Source organism: Papio anubis, chromosome 5, assembly GCF_008728515.1.
Source record: "Papio anubis isolate 15944 chromosome 5, Panubis1.0, whole genome shotgun sequence".
NCBI classification, from domain to species: Eukaryota; Metazoa; Chordata; class Mammalia; order Primates; family Cercopithecidae; genus Papio; species Papio anubis.
Genome location: NC_044980.1, coordinates 77000609 through 77023127, shown reverse-complemented (window position 1 = coordinate 77023127; position 22519 = coordinate 77000609). Strand labels below are relative to the sequence as shown.

Sequence of the window (22519 nt, the reverse complement as noted above, 5' to 3'; positions counted from 1 at the left end):
AGAAATACCTGGTAATGCTGTGTGGCACCGATTTGAAAGAGAAGAGACTCAGACCACTACCAGTTACATTTTTTTAAAGTAATAAATAAGTGCTCTTCTTTACTCAGCATATAAACAATTTCTAAAGAAGGCCTCTATATCTGTGTACCTTTGAGAGCATGTAAGTGTAAATGATTTTTAATTAAAAATGAGGTGTACAAATAAAATGCTACCATATTACCTGCCATTTGTATTGTTTATTTATCTTTCATATTTATTTTTTAGAAGTAATTCCCTCCACAAATATTTATTAAATGTTCACTAAAATTGAAGCTTGCTGCTAGATACTGTGAGGAGTATAATCTTCACCTACAAACAGGTTCTCTATCTTGTGGGAAAACAGATGGACACTCATAAACATGTGGATGAGTTGTGGACCAGGGAAGTACTGGACGTGGTTTGAGCATAGAAGCAGATTTTCACATCTCAATCCTGTCCCTGCAGCCTGGTTGATATGAGAGATGTTGAGAGTAGCCCACCAAAATCAGTATAGAGAGAGAAGGAAGGCAAGACAAGCAGATCCTCCCACGTTCAATCCAACAGCAAGAATGATTTTTGATGAAATTTAAGAGAGAAATTTGGTCCAGTGGTGTTATTTGTGAAACATGGCCAATCTCAATGAAAGGAAACACCTATGTTTGCTCTCTGGAGCCTTTGAAACTCAGACACTCCATTTCTCTCGTCTGCCTTGCATCTAATCATTACTAGTTCTGCTTACCTCTTAAATATTTCTAAACTCTTCCTCTTCTCCACACCTCTTTCAGGTCTGCATTATTTTTCACATAGACAACTGTAGTATCTCACTCTTTGGACATAGTTTTGTCCCCTCTTAAATCTACTGTTTATGGCACAGTGGGAATGATCTAAATTAAATGAAAATGTGGTCATAGAGTCCTTCAAAAACTCCCCATCACTAACAGAACCAAATTCTATCATCACAGTCTTCCGCAAAATAATCTAGTATTTTTCTACTTCTGCACTTCATCTCTTAACCATTCCCCCACCAACCCATCTTGATCTCGTGATACTGAACTGCCTCTAATTCCCTCATCAGAGCAGCCTGTTCCCTGCCTGTGCCTATCCTGTCTCCTCTCTCCACTATGCAAGCTCCTATTCTTTTCCAGGAATCATTTCCAGAGTCCCATGCTAGGTTATTATTCCCTTTTTTCTTCTCCCACTGAATCTTCTGCATTCACCATCACAACATCTGCCATATTATGTAAAAGTGTTCTTATTTCTATGTGTCTCCCCATTACACTGAAGCCCCTTCAGGAAACCAGTACTGTAGACATAGCCAGCTCCTTCTTCCTGTTCAGAGATCAGACTTGGTGTAGCCTCTCAGATCATCTCTGATCACCTGACACCCACACTTGATTCACCCTTCTTTTTTTCCTTCATAGCATATACCACTTCATGGTATTTTCTTGTTTAAGTGTTTGTTTATTATTTGTCTCTCCACTAGAGTATGAATCTTTTAAGAGCAGAGACCTTTTCTGCCTTATTTATCCCTTTGTCACCACTACCTAGAAAAGTGCCTAATATGTAGAAGGGCTTCAAAAAACACATATTTTCAAAACTGAATTAAATGAACAGGTGGAGTAATGGACGGATGAGCATATACTTAGAGGTCAGTAAATTAATAAGAATGGAATTAGCCTATCCATATTAGATAAGCGGAATATAGGTCGGTGATGGTATCAGGCTAATTTTAGATTGAGATGTGAAAATCTACTTCTGTGCTCAAACCACGTTCAGTACTTCCCTGGTCCACAACTCATCCACGTGTTTATGAGTGCCCATCTGTTTTCCCACAAGATAGAGAACCCCTTTGTAGGTAAAGATTATATTCCTCACAGTATCTAGCAGCAAGTTTCAATTTTAGTGAACGTTTAATAAATATTTGTGGAGGGAATTCTAAAAATAAATATGAAAGGTAAATAAACAATACAAATGGCAGGTAATATGGTAGCATTTTATTTGTATTTATTGTATTTTATTTGTAGGAGACACACACCACTATAAACTCTAGGTATTTAATTCTGTGACTGAATGCCTGTATTGGTTCATTCACACATTGTTATAAAGAACTACCTGAGACTGGGTCATTTAGGAAGAAAATAGTTTAACTGACTCACCATTCTGCAAGCTGTATAGGAAGCATGGCTGGGAGGCCTCAGGAAACTTACAATCATGGGGGAAGGGCAAAGGGGAAGCAAGCATGTCTTCCCATGGCAGCAGGAGAGAGTGTGTAAAGAGATGTGCCACACACTTTTAAACCACCAGATCTCGTGAGAACTCACCATTATGAGAACATCAAAGAGGAAGCCTGTCCCCATGATCCAGTCACCTCCCACCAGGTCCCTCCCCCAAGACTATGGATTACAATTCAACATGAAAGTTAGTTGGGGACACAGAGACATACCATATCAGTGCCATACATTGTCATGTACTGTTATAGTGGATCCCAACTTGTGAAAGCTCTGTTACATCCTGAATGTTACTAGTGATATCTTGTATGTTCATTCCATGTTAATGTTCCTGTTGCCTCCCCTAGGATGTGGAAGTATGGATGCCTCACATAATATAGCAGAAGGAAAAGATCTGAGTCAAATTTTGGAGAATTACTGAACTCTCCACATTAAATTACAGAGTCATCTTTTGCAGGCTTAACTTCCCTCCTCACAATTTTTCTAATTCATGAAATAGGCCTGATAACATTTTTTTCTTGAAGTATTATTTCAAAGATTATATGAGAAAACACATATAGGTACAATTTTCAAACTTCAGAGTTCTCATCTGACATTAATTACTTCATCAAATATCATTTCATATATCTTCTCTCATTTGTTGATAGTAAAAGCAATGTATATTTTCATATTATCTTTCTTTTTAAGTATCCTGTTATTAATTGTTTCAGGTCACTTAATCTTAGGTGTATAATCATTTGCATTCTGAATTGTAATTCCTTCACTGGTTTTTATAACTGTTGAATTTAATAGAATATTGGGGAAGTGGATAGCACAGGCAAAAGGAAATTGGATTTTGAACCTTTTATTGTGATGACATCCATTTGATTGTGGTCCACATGATTAGTGAAGAAAATCTGCTGTTGTGATAACTTTGCAGAGTGAAATAAATCTAAGGCTTGGATTTGCTTATTACTTTACTGTTTAGGAGGAAAAAAGCCCCCCATAACAATGTTCAGTGCATATTTATTAGGCTTTTCCTGTGTACAAGCCACCATGAGCATCTAAGGATATAACAGTGAGACGTACATTGCTCCTACTCAAAGGGGGCTAAAAAGCCAGGATTACCTCAATTGAGGTCCTCTAAAGAGAAGCATGCAAATAACCTTACAGAACCAAGCTCATTATTTTTTCAGCAATTTATAGTTCCAAAAGCAAAGCTTTTATTATCTTCTTCACAACTGATAAATTAAGTGTCATCATAACCCCAATTTTAAAAAGTAGGAAAATGCAGAATCAGAAACTCAAAGCAGTACCTTGACAACTCACAGACTCACACCTCACTCAAGAACCCCCATCACAGTCATGCTTCCTTTGGTGGCCTTTTTTGAATATATGTAAGTGACAGAGTATGGTATGCAAATGTTGGAAATTGGGTTTTGGGGGAATATTTCTGTTTGTTTGTTTGTTTAAAGCAACAATATAGAATTAAGGACTGGTAATACTTGTAAATTTTACATCATGGCAATGAGATAGCTCATGCAAAAATACTTTGTATAAGATATAGCCCTAAATAAATATATCATGTCAATATATATTATTTGAATTGTGGGGGGGTGTTTTGTTTTGCTTTTTTTGTTTTGTTTTGTTTTTTGAGATTAAGTCTCACTCTGTTACCCAGACCAGAGTGCAGTGCAGGTTGCTCACTGCAACCTCCGCCTCCTGGCTTCAAGCGATTCTCCTGCCTCAGCCTCCCGGGTAGCTGGGACTACAGGCACATGCCGCCACGCCCAGGTAATTTTTGTATTTTCAGTAGAGACAGGGTTTCACCATGTTGGTCAGTCTGGTCTCAAACTCCTGATCTCAGGTGATCCGCCTGCCTCAGTCTCCCAAAGTGCTGAGATTACAGACATAAGCCACTGTGCCCAGCCTGAATTATGGTTTTTTTTGAAAGAATTAATATGCAGGACTAAAGGGCATAGCAGAGACTGGGAGCCTTATGGCAGAGTGAGTTGCGCATATATATTTTCAAAATCGCTCATTGGTATTTGACTTATATGATAATACAACAGTTCAGAGCCAATGGGTTTCCTGGTATGTTAGCTACTAAAGGGAGGTTGATAGATTAACCAACGAAGTAGAATTATAGGATATTGTGATTTGAGATGTACTCTCTGTTTTAAAATAGTTACAAATTCTGTGAAGATATCTAATTCAGCATAAAGTCTTAAGAGGTATGCAACTAAATGGCACAGAGTTATTTTTAAGTCTGTCCTACAGCTCATTAATCAATTCTGGCTCTCTAGCTCTGCTAGTCTACTTACTGGCCTACAATAAATGGCCTGCAATAAAAGATCTCCCTGCCTGCTTCATTTTTCCATCCAAACATTTTACAAACCAAGGACAAGATGCTTGAGACCCCTTTGATGACAATATTATTAAAAAGCTAGGCTCCTGCCATTATTAAAATCACAGTGTCATCATGAAAGTTTCTTAGTACGTTTATGAAGTCTGTAAAGATCTTGAAGTTTAAAATGGAAAGCAAAATAAGAGTCCAAAGATTTAATATCTGAACTTTTAACATTAAGTTTTTGGGAATGTGAAAACCAGATTATTATCTGCAGCTCTTAAGACTTCAGTTCTACTAATGAATGGCTTCTTAATTTAATGATTCTAAAGAGATATAGTGTACCTTCATAAAGTGCTAAACAGTCTTAATTACATGTTAAAAAAAGATCTTATTATCTAAATTTATTATACCAAGTAACTTTTTGTCAATGGCAAAGATGCAATTTATACTGTATTGATATTGTCTTTACTAATACAGTCTGATGAAGATAATTACGCATCCATATATTTTTATCTTCTTTATAAAAAAAATTTAAAAATTTGAAAGCCGTCAGAGCTACTTACTATCTGAGCATGGAATAGAAAAAGAAGCATGTTTATGACAATTAAAAACATGGTTAACAATGAGAAATATCTTCCTAACTTTCAAAAATATTATAATTCGTCTGCTAATTTTTTTCATGTTTTCAACCTCAATCTAAGTGGAAACATTTAATTACTGACAACCGTTGGATTTTGATAATAATTAAAATCTAAAATGTACTTGGTCATAATCACCAATCAAGTTGACGTGCATATACTGATATTTAATAGTGGCAATGAACTTCTTTCTTATTTTCAGAAATTCTGATAAATTATTGTAGTATATTTTTATAATACAATTATCGTATATATTATACAAATTTAAGTTGGCAAAATATTCAGTATAGTATATGAAATTAAGAAAATCTTTTCATTATATCATATCCCTACTTATTCTGAATTTTCAAAACTGAATTTAAAAGAAACGTACCTTCTGCTGAAATTTTATAAAGCAATTAAGAATTTGTATATAATTTTATATATAATACAAATATATATGTAATTTTTAAAGATGGATTTACCTCCATTTGTAATTTGAAAAACTAAACACATTTGGTATCTGAGAACATATCGTTTGAGCATAATGTGCTTTAATCTTAGTATTTTAAAATTTCATCGGAAAATTTTCTTAAGTTTCTCAGTTGCAAATTTAAAGATATACATGCAGAATCCCAATATGTAGAATTGTGAATTTGGAACTAAAGTGCTAATAAGTATTTTAATATCTTGATTTACTGAGTTGTACACATTGTCACGTATAATGTTGTCAAAGAGTTTACCTGCTCTCTTTATAAAAATAATTTGTCTGCATATATTTTATAATTTATAACATATCATGGGGTATTATAATAATATTTTAAAATGTTAACAGATTTACCCATTTCCCTTTTGTTGTGGAGGCATAACTGATCGTGGCTATAAAAATTTAAGTTATAAAGTTTATAGACATGAGAAATGCTAAATCAATACAAAAATGACTTTGACAAAAACTCAGCTTTATGATAACCAAGAAATAATGGATGGAAAGATATTTGTTGAGAGCTTATAATTTCTGAGGCATGCTAATCTCCAGGAAAATAAAATATGAGATAAGCCTTTCAAGAGCATTATGCTCTTGTGGACGTGATCAACAACCAAAAACTATCAGTACAGACACCAGAATCATAATGCAGAAGGGAAGTGTCTATTTAAAGTGACTACTTTCAAAGCTAAGAAAGAAGACAGTGTCATGAGAAGCAAGAATTGTTTCCTTAATGTAGAGATCAGTAACAGATCTGTAAAGGAGATGAGGAGTAAATGGCATGGTAGTGCAAATTCAAATCATTAAAAAAAAAAAAATCCTGGCCGGGCGCGGTGGCTCAAGCCTGTAATCCCAGCACTTTGGGAGGCCGAGACGGGCGGATCACGAGGTCAGGAGATGGAGACCATCCTGGCTAACATGGTGAAACCCCGTCTCTACCAAAAAAAATAATACAAAAAACTAGCCGGGCGAGGTGGCGGGCGCCTGTAGTCCCAGCTACTCGGGAGGCTGAGGCAGGAGAATGGCGTAAACCCGGGAGGCGGAGCTTGCAGTGAGCTGAGATCTGGCCACTGCACTCCAGCCTGGGCGACAGAGCGAGACTCCGTCTCAAAATAATAATAATAATAATAAATAAAAAAATAAAAAAAATCCTATCAAATCTAAAGACATATGTTGTACATGCATTATTTCGAATATGTTCATACTTTTTCCTGTTTTTGTTCTCAGAATGCTCAGGCCCATTGGGAATTGAAGGTGGAATTATATCAAACCAGCAAATCACGGCTTCCTCTACTCACCGAGCTCTTTTTGGACTCCAAAAATGGTATCCCTACTATGCACGTCTTAATAAGAAGGGGCTTATAAATGCGTGGACAGCTGCAGAAAATGACAGATGGCCGTGGATTCAGGTAATAGATGGGATGGGACAAGATTAATGTTACAAGTCATTTTTAAAGGATTCTGGTCATTTTAAAAAGCAGACAAGTGAAAACTCAGTGTGACTCTTCCTTATGGTCAGAGGAAAGGGTAATTTAGTGAAGAGTTCAAATTAGCTCACAATTCTGGTAAGTAAAAAACATGCACATTCCATTAAGAAGCTGGTTAAAAAGATCAAAAACGTTAAAAATATTCAGGTGTAAATACCACTATTTTAAGGTGCATATCAAAGAAGGAGACTTTCTGTATTCCGTGTGTTCGTTACCACTGTGTTAATATTTAGCAGCAACTTATGATACTTCAAGAACATAAAAATTACATCTATTTTTTTTTCTACCTCTAAGAAGTGGGTCCACAAATGCAAGTATAAAATATACCATGAATCATAGTAACAATACCTCAAATGCACCTTCTTTCAAGCTGAAGGTGTTTCATTTCATAGTGTTATTCATTCTCATCAATCAGGTACTTTTTAAAACGGGAGAAAACAACAATATACTGAAATATTAAGTGATTTCCCAGAGTGGGTAGCAAGGCCTACAGCTTATATTTCTGTGCATTTCAATGCTTTTTGAGCATTTAGATGAACTATGTACTAGGAGTACAGAAAGATGATCAAAACTGGTGCCTGTGAAACAGTAAATCTCTGTTGGGGAAAGCACATTAGTAACTATCTAACAAATTGTTGATGTGTACTAAAGGGAGGAAGAGTTCAGTATACTGTGGTCAGAGGAAGAATCCATTAATTATCTTGAGAAACTCACCTGGGGCAGATAGCTTTTGAGCTAGACCTGAGAAGGATGGCTTTCAATAGAGACTAAACATCCGGGGAATAGCCTGATCAAAGGTGCTATGTGACAATCTGGGGAATATTATGCAGAAAATCATGACTGAGTAAAGGTTGCTAGAGGGATATGTTCAAATGTAGTGTATGAGTTTGCTGTGCTTCAGGAGTCATACTAAAAGGTATTAGCCTTATTTCAGTGGAGTAGGGAGATATTGCAGAATTTCGATTAGTTTAGGTGATTGATCTGTTCTCTCTGTTTACTACATATTTTAAGTCAAAGAAACATGGAAATTCCTGATGTGACATAACTATACAAGGACTAGTTTACAGGCATTTGGTATAAAGGAAAAATGATTTATGGCTAAGAGGCAAGGCTTCCATAAATGAAAAACTGGGCCAAAATCTCCTTCAGATTCTTTCTTTGTTCATGTTTCTTAGGCATTCTTATATGTCTCATAAACATTTCTTTTATCTATAGAGCTCTATAAGGTTACGTGAAGTTCTTGTTTTGTTTTATGAATTTATATTTACATGCATTTGTTAAAATTGCTTCTTAAGTTATACTTGACTTTTTCAGTCTATAGACACGTATGCAAAATGAACTCCAGATAGTGAAAATGGCACATCTATACAGTTTTGATTGCACTTGTGAAGGATCAATTAAGGTTTAAAATATGCATAGGATAATAGAAAATAATTATATCATATTTACTAATGAATGATCATTCCAGAGACATTTTTAATCACTCTAGTTGAAATGCATTTGTAGGACTGTGGTCATGATAAAACTTTAGACATTAATATTCATAGCTGAAATTCAGAACTGTTGAGAGATGATATCGCCAGTTTACATCAGGGTTTCTGTTTGACAAATTATGTTTGTGAGCCTCAATGATTGTCATCTTTCTATAAACCATAAATAGCATGCTTTTGCAACATTTACTCTGAGAAACACCTTATTAATGTTTCATATCCGATTGTTCACTTTACTTTGTCCCAGTATTGCCTACTTATCACTATGCATCATTCTTCCTTTCAAAGTATTGTATGATGTTTAAATTCCCTTTATCCCAGTGGATATAGGCAGAAATAACCTTAATCAAACAGGACAGTGGTCAACACTGACAGAAATTTAGATTTATTCTCTTAAGAACAATAGTTAAAACTTATTTTACTTTTAAGGTCAGTGGGATGATGATAATTTGCTTTTGGTCTGAAGATGATAATGCACTCAGAGAAAAACAGTTAAAGTAAATATGAAAGGTTTTATATTAGAGTAAGAACCTCAAATATAATGGGTGAAAAACTAAAAAATATTGTTATTCAATAAATATTTAAGAATTATATTCAATGTATTCATTTTATAATTGTGTTCTTTGATAATATATTTTTAATGTTTTTTTAACAAAACTTTACCAATTTTCTTTTTTTTTTTTTTTTTGAAACTTTTATTTTAGATTCAGGGGTACATGTGCAGGTTTGTTATATAGGTATACTTCATGTCATGGGGTTTTGTTGTACAGATTATTTTGTCACCCTGGTATTAAGCCTAGTATACATTAGTTATATTTCATGGCCCTTTCCCTCCTCCCATCCTTCACCCTCAGGTGAAGTCCCACTATCTGTTATTTCATTCTATGTGTCCATGTGTTCTTATCATATAGCACCCACTATAAGTGGTGCTAAGGGAAAACGTGGTATGTGGTTTCCTGTTCCTGCATTAGTTTGCTAAGGATAATTAGTTTGCTCCAGCTTCATTCATGTTCCTGCAAAAGACATGATCTCACTCTTTTGAAGCTGCATAGTATTCCATGGTGTCTATGTATCACATTTTCTTTACCTAGTCTACAATTGATTGGCATTCAGGTTGGTTCCATGTCTTTGTTATTGTGAATGGTGCTGCAGTGAACATACGTGTGCATGTGACTTTATCATAGAACAATTTATATTCCTTTAGGTATATACCCAGTTATGCTGTGACTGGGTCGAATATTAGTTCTGTTTTTAGTTCTTTGAGGAATCTTCACACTGCTTTCCACAATCACTGAACTAATTTACACTCCCACCAACAGTGAATAACCATTCCCTTTTCTCCTCAACCTTGCCAGCATCTGTTTTTTTTTTTTTTTTTTTTTTTTTTACTTTTTAGTAATAGCCATACAGATATTGTACTTTTTACAATATCTGACTGTTGTAAGATAGTACCTAAATGTGGTTTTCATTTGCATTTCTCTAATGATAACTGATTTTGAGGGTTTTATTCTTTTTCCTGTGATTGTTGGCTGCATGTATGTCTTCTTTTAAAAATTGTCCATTTATGTACTTTGCCCACTGTTTAATGAAGTTGTTTGTTTTTTCTTGCAAAGTTAAGTTTTTTATAGATGCTGGATATTAGACCTTTGTCAGATGCATAGTTTGAAAAAGTTTTCTTCCATTCTGTAGGTTGTCTGTTCACTGTGTTGATAGTTCCTTTTTCTGTGCAGAAGCTCTTTAGATTAATTAGATCCCATTTGTCATTTTTTGCTTTTGTCGCAATTGTTTTCGGTGTCTTTGTCATGAAATCTTTGCCTGTTCCTCTGTCCAGAATGGTATTGCCTCGGTTGTTTTTCAGGGTTTTTATAGCTTTGGGTTTTACATTTCAGTCTTTAATCTGTCTTGAGTTGATTTGTGTATATGGTGTAAGGAAAGGGTCCAGTTTTGATCTTCTGCGTGTGACTAACCACTATCCCAGCACCATTTATTGATTAGGGAGTCCTTTCCCCATTGCTTGTTTTTGTCAGCTTTGTGGAGGATCAGATGGTTGTAGGTGTGCAACCTTATTTCTGGTCTCTTAATTCTGTTCCATTGGAATATATGTCTGTTTTCATATCAGTATCAAAACAGTACTTTTGGTTACTGTAGCCCTATAGTATAGTTTGAAGTCAGGTAATGTGATACCTTGAGCTTTGTGGGGATTTTATTTTTGTTGTTGTTGTTTAGGATTGTCTTGGCTATTTTAATTTATTATTTTCTAATTCTGTGAATAATGTCATTTGGGAGTTTTATAGGATTAGCATTGAAATCTATAAATTGCTTTGGGCAGTATGGCCATTTTAATGATTTTGATTCTTCCTATCCATGAGCATAGAATGTTTTTCCATTTGTTTGTGTTATCCCTGATTTCGTGGACCAGTGTTTTGTAGTTCCCATTGTAGAGATTGTTTATCTCCCTAATAAGCTATATTCCTAGGTGTGTTTTTTCTGTTTTTGTTTTTTAGCAATTGTGGGTGGGATTGCATTTCTGATTTGGCACTTGGCTTGACCGTTGTTGGTGTACAGGAATGCCAGTAATTTTTGTATGTTGACTTTTTACCCTGAGACTTTGCTGAAGGATTTTATCAGCTTAAGGATCTTTCGGGCCTAGACTGTGGGGTTTTCTAGATATGGAATCATGTCCTCTGCAAACAGGGGTACTTTGGCTTCCTCTCTGTCTATTTGGATGCCTTTTACTTTTTTCTCTTGCTTGATTGCCCTGGCCAGGACTTCCAATACTACGTTAAATAGGAGTGATGAGAAAGGGCATCCTTGTCTCGTTTCAGTTTTCAAGAGGAATACTTCCATCTTTTGCCCATTTAGTGTGATGTTGGCTGTGGGTTTCTCATAGATGATTCATAATTTTGAGGTATGTTATTTCTGTACCTAGTTTATTGAGAGTTTTTAATATGAGGAGGTGTTAAATTTTATTGAAAATCTTTTCTGCATCTATTGAGATGATCATGTGGTTTTTGTCTTTAGTTCTGTTTATGTGATTAATTGCTTTTATTGATTTTACATATGTTGAACCTACCTTGCATCCTGGGGATAAAGCCTACATGATCGTGGTGGATAAGCTTTTAGTTGTGCTGTTGGATTCAATTTGCTTGTATTTTGTTGAAGAATTTTGAATTGATATTCATCAACATATTGGCCTGAAGTTTTCTGTTTTTGTTTTGTCTCTGCCTGGTTTTGATATCAGGATGATGTTAGCCTCATAGAATGAGTTAGGGAGGAGTACCTCTTTCTCAATTGTTTGAAATAGTGTTAGTAGAAATGGTACCAGTTCTTCTTTGTATATCTGGTAGAATTTAGCTGTGAATCCATCTGGGCCTGGGCTGTTTTTGGCTGGGAAGCTATCTATTACTGATTCAATTTCAGAGATTATTATCTGTCTACTCATTTGAATTTCATCCTGTCACAGTTTTGGGAGGGTGTATATTTCTAGGGATTTATCCGTTTCTTCTAGACTTTCTAGTTTTTATGCATAGAAGTGTTCATAGCAGTTGCTAATGGTTATTTGTAGTATCTCTTTTGTCATTACTAATTGTGTTTATTTGGATCTTCTCCCTTTTCATCCTTTATTAGTCTAGCTAGTAGTCTATTTTATTAATTTTTTCAGTAACCACCTCATGAATTTGTTGATCTTCTTTTGGTGATTTTTAAATTTAATTCTCAGAACAATTTCATATAGTAGGTATAATAATCATCATTTTATAAATTTAGACGGCTTGAATCGAACAGGTTAATTATCTTATCCAAGTTGCCAGAACTAGAAAGCTTACACAAAATATATAATTAGCCTAATTCAAAACTCTTACAATTTCTTTATGACCAGTATTTTTAAGCTCCCAAATACAAAAATGTAGTATGTTTATTGCAGCACAGGTTGGACTAGTAACTTTCATTAAATTACCATTGGAGGATATGTTGTGGTGTCCAGTCAACAATGTTCTGAACTCAGATTGAATATTAATAATTCTTAGAGGATTATACAAGTTAAAAATAGAACTATTAGTATTGCAGGTTTGTTTTCGATTCAAGCTAAAAGTGAGATGGGTTGGTTTCTACTAATTTTTTTTTTTTTGGGTGAAAGATAAAAGGCCTTAAGTTTTTGTGTTCTATAACTTTCTAATAGTAATAAGAATATCCTTAACAATTTAAATGGAATAGCATAACAGGACTATTTCCAAACTATCATAGTAAATTGAGCTGAATTTTCAGATTGAAATCAAAATTGGTGTATTTATTGAAAAACAAACACAATTTCTCAAAGAAATACAGGTAACTGCTAAGAAATATTATCAGATTTTTTATAATTTATTATACTTTAAGTTCTGGGATACATGTGCAAAACGTACACGTTTGTTACATATGTATACACATGCCATGATGGTTTGCTGCACCCATCAACCTATCATCTATATTAGGTATTTCTCCTAATGCTATCCCTCCCCTAGCTGCCCTGTTCAACAGGCCCCAGTGTGTGATGTTCCCCTCCCTGTCTCCATGTGGTCTCATTGTTCAACTCCCACTTATGACTGCAAACATGCACTGTTTGGTTTTCTGTTCCTGTGTTAGTTTGCTGAGAATAATGGTTTCCAGCTTCATCCATGTCCCTGCAAAGGACATTAACTCATCCTTCTTTATGGCTGCATAGTATTCCATGGTGTATATATGCCATATTTTGGGTTGGTTCCAAATCTTTGCTGTTGTGAATAATGCTGCAATAAACATACGTGTACATGTGTCTTTATGGTAGAATGATTTATAACCCTCTGGGTATATACCCAGTAATGGGATGGCTGGGTCAAATGGTATTTCTAGTTCTAGATCCTTGAGGAATCACCACACTGTCTTCTACAATGGTTGAACTAATTGACACTCCCACCAACAGTATAAAAGTATTCCTATTTCTCCACATCCTCTCCAGCATCTGTTGTTCCCTGATTTTTTAATTATTGCCATTCTAACTGGTGTGAGGTGGTATCTCACTGTGGTTTTGATTTGTACTTTTCTAATGACCAGTGATGATGAGCTTTCTTTTCATATGATTTTTGGCTGCATAAATGTCTTCTTTTGAGAAGTGTCTGTTCTATTCCTTAACCCACTTTTTGATTTTTTTTTTTTTCCTTGTAAATTTGTTTAAGTTCTTTGTAGATTCTGGATATTAGCCCTTTATCACATGGATAGATTGCAAATTTTTTCTCCCATTCTATAGGTTACTTCTTCCCTCTGATGATAGTTTCTTTTGCTGTGCAGAACCTCTTTAATTTAATTAGATGCCATTTGTCAATTTTGGTTTTTGTTGCCTTTGCTTTTTGGTGTTTTAGTCATGAAGTCTTTGCCCATGCCTATTTCCTGAATGGTATTGCCTACATTTTCTTCTAGAATTTTTATGGTTTTAGGTCTTATGTTTAAGTCTTTAATCTATCTTGAGTTAATTTTTGTATAAGGTGTAAGGAAGGGGTCCAGTTTCAGCTTTCTGCATATGACTAGCCTGCTTTCTCAACACCATTTATTAAATAGGGAATCCTTTCCTCATTGCTTGTTTTGGTCAGGTTTGTCAAAAATCAGAGAGTTGTAGATGTGTGGCATTATTTCTGAGGCCTCTGTCCTGTTCCATTGGTCTATATATCTGTTTTGGTACCAGTACCATGCTGTTTTGGTTACTGTAGCCTCATAGTATAGTTTGAAGTCAGGTAGCATGGTACCTCCAGCTTTGTTCTTTCTGCTTAGGATTGTCTTGGCTATATGGGCTCTTTTTTGGTTCCATATGAAATTTAAAGTTGTTTGTCCTAATTCCGTGAAGAAAGTCAATGGTAGCTTGATGGGGATGGCATTGAATCTATGAATTACTTTGGACAGTGTGGCCATTTTTATAATATTGATTCTTTCTATCCATGAGTATGGAATGTTTTTCCATTTGTTTGTGTCCTCTGTTATGTCCTTGAGGAGCGATTTGTAGTTTACCTTGAAAGGGTCCTTCAAGTCCCTTGTAAGTTATATCCCCCCAGGTATTTCCTATACACCAATAATAGACAAACAGAGAGCCAAATCATGAGTGAACTCCCATTCACAATTGTTGATCTTTTGAATGGCTTTTCATGTCTCAGTCTTCAGTTCATCTCTGAGTTCAGTTACTTTTTGTGTTCTGCTAGCTTTGGGATTGGTTTGCTCTTGGTTCTCTAGTTCTTTTAGTTGTGATGTTAGATTATTAAATGGAGATCTTTCTAACTTTTTGATGTGGGCATTTAGTGCTATAAATTTCCCACTTAACACTGCATTAGCTGTGTCCAAGAGATTCTGGTATGTTGTAGTTTTGTTCTCATTAGTTTCAAATAACTTCTTGATTTCTGCCTTACTTTCATTATTTACCCGAAAGTCATTCAAGAGCAGGTTATTTAATTTCTATGTGATCATATAGTTTTGAGTAATTTTCTTAGTCTCAACATTGTTATTCAGTAATTACTTATGCATTATGTTCAATATATATATTTTGTTAATGCATTCTTTAATAATATATTTTCTAAGTTATTTTTTAGAAGGAAAAACTTTATCAATTTTGTAAGATAAAATCATGTATAAGACATTCTGTGAAATCAAATGATATACCAGATTTTCTGTGTTTGATCGTTCATTGTTAATTTCCCTCGTCACCTAATTCTACTATTTATATTCAGTCCTTCAAATGAAACCTTTGAGTACTTTGCTCAAACTCACTTATAATGAGCACAGTAACCCCCTAATCTTTCAGGTGCATGACAAACATGCACTAATTAGTATTCAATTTTGTTTTCTTCATTGTCTTGATGAAATGAAAATTGAAATTGCCATTTTATATTTATATATTCAGCATGCAATTATTAATAGTACCACGATGCTCATAATTGGTTCTGGATTTAAAGAGTTGATAAATACAGTTAAACAATTTTTTTTTCAGCTTTCGAGTTTTTTTTTGGAGTTTTATTTCTTTATCTAGATTTTTTCCAACTAATAATTAACCACTATATTAAACATCAGCTCATCAGCATCCTAGATATCAGTTTTTCTTTCTGATTAACATGTTAGAAATAGCAACTCTGCACAATTATAAAAATATGTCTTGGATTATAACAAACATATTTTAAATTCTGGGTGCTTTGCTAACTAACTGAGGTTCAGCCAGGATAACTATTTCTTATTTATTTTCAAGATATTCATTTTCAATTTCTCTGTGTTTTTCTTTTCTTTTATAGCTATCTGTAGTAAAATATTAATTTTGTTTTTTAAATTTCTGGGTTTATTTTTATTTATATATATGTATGTGTTTTTCTAGAATACATATACATTGAACTTCCAGCTATTAATTTATTCATGTATTCCACAAACATTTACTTCATGAATGTGTACTCTACACTCTATCCCCTACTAGGAAATAGAAAAAAGATAACACCTACTTTCAGGATGCTCTGAATCCAGAAAAGATATAAGTAAGCTGGGTAAACATAACAACAAAATATATGTGGCCTGGCCTTACCTGGTTTGCTAACTACTCCATTTGAATTATAGTATATCCAAACAGCCTATTTTTATTAGGACTTTTATTAAAGTAAAAACTACATTAGCATAATATTTATATAATACAAGGAAAGAAATTTCCCTTATACTATGTATTACTATTGTGTGCTGATATATTTGATGTGTATGATATAGTATAATACTAGGGCAATGTCATAATTTTTCTTTTGAAAGTTAATTCACCAGTTGTTTTTTCAGTTCTATTATTTTATCACTGAGAAAATTCGGTTTTGAACTCTCTTACCTTTTTAGAAATGTGGCTATGATCTTAATATGTTCCTTTTCTATGTGCCATAGAATTTGTGAGAGGAAAGATAGTTATTCCTCAAACTTCAGTGTGCGTAGAAACCATGGGTCACTTGGTGTATTAGTCTGTTTTTATGCTGCTGATAAAGACACACCCAAGGCTGGACAATTTACAAAAGAAAGAGGTTTAATGGACTTACAGTTCCACATGGTTGGGGAGGCCTCACAATCATGATGGAAGGCAAGAAGGAGCAAGTCACATTTATGTGGATAGCAGCAGGCAAAAAGAGAGAGAGCTTATGCAGGGAAACTCCTGTTTTGAAAAACCTATCAGATCTTATAACTTATTCACTGTCATGAGAATAGCATGGGAAAGACCCACCCCCATGATTCAATTATCTTTCACTGGGTCCCTTCCACACATGTGGAATTTATGGGAGCTACAAGATGAGATTTGGATGGGGACACAGAGCCAGACCATGTCATTCTGCCTGTGGACTGTCCCAAATCCCATGTCTTCATATTTCAAAACCAATCATGCCTTCCCAACAGTCTCCCAAAGTCTTAACTCATTTCAGCATTAACTCAAAAGTCCACAGTCTGAAGTCTCATCTGAGAAAAAAGCAAGTCCCTTCAACCTATGAGCCTATAAAATCAAAAGCAACTTAGTTACTTCCTAGATACAGTGGTGGTACAGGCATTAGTTAAATACAGTCATTCCAAATGGGAGAAATTGGCCAAAACAAAGGGGCTACTGACCCCAGGCAAATCCAAAATCCAGTGTGGTAGTGAAATCTTAAAGCTCCAAAATGGTTTCCTTTGACTGCATATCTCACATCCATGTCATGCTGATGAAAGAGGTAGGTTCCCATGGTCTTGGGCATCTTTGCCCCTGTGACTTTACAGGGTACAGCCTCCCTCCTGGCTGCTTTCACAGGTTGGCTTTGAGTGTTTGTGACTTTTCCAGACACGTGGTGCAAGCTGACAGTGGATCTACCATTCTAGGGTCTCTAGGATGATGGCCTTCTTCCCACAGCTCCACTAGGTGGTATCTCAGTGAGGACTCCGTGTGGGGGCTCTGACCCCACATTTCCCTTCTGCACTGCCCTAGCAGAGGTTTTCCATGAGGGCTCCACCCTTGCAGCAAACTTCTGCTTGGGCATCCAGGCATTTCCATACATCTTGTGGAATCTAGGCAGTGTTTCTGAAACCCCAATTCTTGACTTCTTAAAAAAATCCATATGTGAAATTTGTACTACAGAAATGTGTAACAATTTGTTACCAAGTCCCTAGGCTGCACAGAGCAAGGGAACCCTGGGCCCAGCCCACAAAACCACTGTTTCCTTCTAGGCCTTCAGGCCTGTGATGGGAGGGGCTGCCTTGAAGCCTCTAACTTGCCCTGGAGACATTTTCCCCATTGTTGTGGGGATTAACATTCAGCTCCTCATTTCTTATGCACATTTATGCAGCTGTCTTGAATTTCTTCTCAGAAAATGGGATCTTCTTTTCTATTGCATTTTCAGGCTGCAAACTTTCCAAACTTTTATGCTCTGCTTCCCTTATAAAGATGAATGCCTTTAACAGCACCCAATACACTTCTTGAATGCTTTACTGCTTAGAAATTTCTTCTGCCAGGTACCCTAAATCATCTCTCTCAAGTTCAAAGTTCCACAGATTTCTAGAGCAGGAGCAAAATTCTTCCAGTCTCTTTACTAAAACATAACAAGAGTCACCTTGCTCTAGTTCCCAGCAAGTTCCTCATCTCCATCTGAGACCACCTCAGCCTGGATTTCATTGTCCATATCATTATCAGCATTTTGGTCAAAGCCATTCAACAAGTCTCGAGGGAGTTCCAAACTTAACCCATGTTTTTCTATTTTCTTCTGGGCCCTCCAAACTGTTCCAGCCTCTGCCTGTTACCCCATTCCAAAGTTGCTTCCACATTTTCAGATATCTTTTCAGCAGCGGCCTACTCTACTGGTACCAATTTATACTTAGTAAAAACAGAAACATCTAAATTGCTCCATAGGCCTACTGCAGGTCATGCTCAGACTGCACAGTGAAAATATGTCTTGTCTCCTTATAAATCTTGGGTTTATACTGCCTGAGTTGCAGTAAAAATATAAATAAATAAAATAAAAACACTTTTGCTTGATGATATGGGAACCTTGTTGTTGGAACTGCAAGTAGTGATGACTGCCTAAGCTAGAGGGAGAGGAAAGAACAGTGAAGAAAATGAGGAAACATAATGGGAAATAAGTAACCCATGAAAAATCTCTGAACTTCAGGCAGGCAGCCTTGGCAGCAACTCACAAGTAAGCATTATCCATCAGTCATGAAACAGTTAATGTTTCTAAATGGCTATTTGATTTTTCTCTGTTATAAAACTTAACATATTCAAACACAAAATCATCTACCTTCTGCATTTTGAAGAAAATTATAGTTAATGTAGAATATATCGGCCCAAAAGGGAGTTAAGTGAGCAAAAATTGTTATAAATTTCTGTGTTAACAGTGCGATTGAGAATGCTACCAAAAAAAAAAAAAAAAAAAAAAAAAAGAAAGAAAAAAAAAATGACAAATCATCTCTTTCATTTCATATGTCTGTAAGTAATGTGTATAAAAACTTTTTTGATATGTATAGACACCTGGAGGTTTTTCAGATACAAAAATCATTTTCAAAAGATCAGGATTAAAGAAGTAGATTTTTTTTCATTTTCAGCTTTTTTTCTAGTTACAGAACCTGAATTACATACAATCTAATTCATTTTTAATACTGCCTTAATCAAGTGGAAAATATTTTATCCTTTTCTCTTGAAGAAAATTACTACATGCCCATATATACTAAACTATATTCCCTTTCTTACTAAACACCTCTTTAAAGCTAATTATATCTGGACATTAGTATATTGCTTTTTCTAATGATTTTTTTTTAAACTATGATCCCACGTAGAAAATTATGATATCTATTGAAGTTGTTAATTAGAAATGAGTTTTTCATACATAGTTGTGTGTTTTTAAAACAGATGTTTCTTTTTTAATTAAAAAAAGCACTATACATTAAGTTAAAATGTCTTAATGCTTCTGTCCAGAAAAATAATATATTTTGTCTCAAATTATTTGGTCATTTACCACAGTTATAGTAATAGTAGTGCATATTGTATTGCTTGCCTTTTTTCCCTAACAAGCTGTGTTTTAGATCTTAACTCCAGATTCTTTGGAATACATGATGAACCATATAGCAGTTGCTCTGCATTTTTAAAAAGCTGCGTCTAGGACTGGGCCTGGTGGCTGAAGCCCTTAATCCTAGCACTTTGGGAGGCCGAGGCGGGCGGATCATGAAGTCGGAAGTTTAAGACCAGCCTGGACAATATAGTGAAACCTGTCTCTACTAAAAATACAAAAATTAGCCGGGTGTGGTGGCAGGCACCTCTAATTCCAGCTAGAGGCAGGAGGCTGAGGCAGGAGAATCACTTGAGTCTGGGATACAGAGGTTGCAGTGAGCTGAGACTGCGCCACTACACTCCAGCCTGGGCCACGCAGTGAGACCCCGTCTGGAACAAAAAAAGAAAAAAAAAACTGCATGTGAAATCTCTTCTGCTTCCTCTACCACTTTGAGTACCCAGTGCCTCACTAAACTGAATTTCTTGCTGTTCTTCAAATTAATCCAGCTTATTCTGCCTCTGTGCTTCGGTACATACACTGCATGGTTCATCTATTGACTAGCTTCCAGTCTTCTTTAGATTCAGCCCCATCATTCCCTTCTCTATAAAGTAATTCCTGAAAGTCCTGCCTTTTACTTTCAAAGTAGAAGTGACTACAATCCTTTTATCCCACTCAGTCAACTGTATGTTAAAATCATAGTAACTAAAATACCTTTATAGTCATTGTTTGCTTTTCCTTCTCCTCCTATACCATAAGCAACTTGAGAGTAGGAATTACAGTTGGTTTAAGTCTATTCCCATGGCACCTTGAATTAAAACTATGTTAAATAAATATCAATAATTGACTAACAGAAGAATAGGGAATACTGAACAAAAAAAAGGAAAAAGATAGTATTTTTTTTCACAAGGTAATTATTCTGCACTGTGTGATGCTGAGAATACCCTGGCAACTCAGTTTACTATGTTCAGCTATTACACATTCACATTTTAATTGGCTAAGCATGATCCATTGGTACCACATGTGGTGCATTTATATTTATACGGGGAGTGCTTCACCAATCCAGAGAGCAGAGGAATCATCCTTCCTGTAAATCCTAATGACCATACTTTACTCCATAATCACTGCAAACCACTTTTTTAGGCAAGGCTAGATGGGCTTGGGCAATATTTGTAGGACGTTTGCCAGGAAGTCTACTGGTTAAACCTTGTAAAACTTCTGCCTTCTCCTGTCCCACTTCTGTTTTTTGTTTGTTTGTTTTTGTTTTTGTTTTTGTTTGTTTCTCAAATGTTAAAAGAATGTTTGATTTAGTTTCTTGCACATTTTTATAAATGTGTTATAATCACACTATAAGAGTTTAGAAACTTTAGATGTAATATTGTTAATGTAAACTTATCTTCTCCAAGATTAACTTATTTTAGAAAAAAAAACTTTAAAATACTAGTGTATTTATAGCTTATGAAATTTGCAATATTTACCCTTGCAAAAATGTCAAATATACAAACTATTTGTATTACCGTTTCTCATAAAATACAGAACATAAAGAGTTATAGAGAATTACTTTAACACAGTTTTTAGCATCTACTAGCACAAGTTTAGCAGACTCTCAGTAGACAATTCAGTGTAACCAACCTTATATAAAAGACTTTTTAAATATACTTGCTGTACATTTTGACCATGAGGAAAAAACATTTCCAATTTTGCTATTATATTTATAAAGTTCGAGATTTTAAATGCCTTCTAGTTGAGTTGGTTTCCATTGTTTCATGAATATTACCAAAATACCTTCTTTTTTTTTAGTTTATGAAATGGTAGATTGAAATGGAGAAAATCTGAATTGATTGAAGATAGCACTTTGCTTTTATCATGAAAAAATTCAAAATTGAGAACCTCTGGTTTTACAATCTACCTCAGTCATATTCATGGCAAATTGACTCTGGTTCCGTCTTCGTATCTCTTCACACGACCAGCTAGATTGCTCCTGGACTCTGTATCCCAATTTCTGGCACTTAGGACTAAAGGATTTAGCGCCCTGAGTTCCTTTCTTTTTTGAGAGTTTCTTATTGTAACTCTTCTCCTATATTGGTAACTTAAGTCTCCAGTATTCCCTTGTGAATCTGAAACTATCTCAACCAAAGATATTAAAACTGTTTATGAGACATGCCTATGGGAAATGCTATTTATGAATTAGATTCTCATATTGCCTTTAATGTAACAATTAGTTCTAATAGAACTGCATCAGGGCTTCTTGCAAGAGCATAGAAAGTTTACTGGCAGCCTGTTCTCAAGTCCCCAAAGGTGAGAAATTCAGAGAAGCAGAGGTAAGTGAGCATCTGAGCTAAAGGTTTCATTGTCTCTTCATGTTTATCTTCTGGGAACTAGTGGGATTACTATTTGCATAGGTCTGAAGGAATCCCTTATGCCCACAGCAGACACTGTACAAATTTGTTCTGCCCAGTGTCTCACTGAAAACCTCCTTGTGTTGAAAATGTGACAGTACTAAAGCCACCTGGTCTGATTCTGAAAGGTTTACTTTTTTGAAGTGGCTATTAATTTAAAACCATTTCTATATAGAGGAGTTTGTTGTTGTTGCTTAAAACTAACTGAATGTAGTTAGACTTAATTGTAGAAAAAATTATATATTTACCGTATTTAGGTTAGAAATTAGTTTCATTGTCCATAGTATTACATATTAGTTTTAAGGTCTAACAGCACGTCAGCACGATGCGCTGCAGTTTCAACTGCTCTACAGGTATTGACTGTAATTCAATATTGTTCTTATCCCCATTATTCTGGTATTGTTCTTATCCCCATTATTCAGGTGGGGAAATCTAGGCACAGAAAGCTAAGTAAGTTGTCT

General features: G+C 35.2%; 1 protein-coding gene across 2 annotated transcripts in view; it reads left to right on the top strand.

Annotated features, from left to right (window-relative positions):
* EDIL3 (EGF like repeats and discoidin domains 3) overlaps positions 1 to 22519 on the top strand; it is a 448089-nt gene that overhangs the window by 276526 nt on the left and 149044 nt on the right. For both annotated transcript variants that reach the window (XM_017959723.3, XM_003899900.5), the window contains one exon: positions 6904 to 7085. In XM_017959723.3, coding sequence (XP_017815212.1) covers positions 6904 to 7085 — 182 coding nt within the window. The remainder of the gene's footprint in view (positions 1 to 6903; positions 7086 to 22519) is intronic.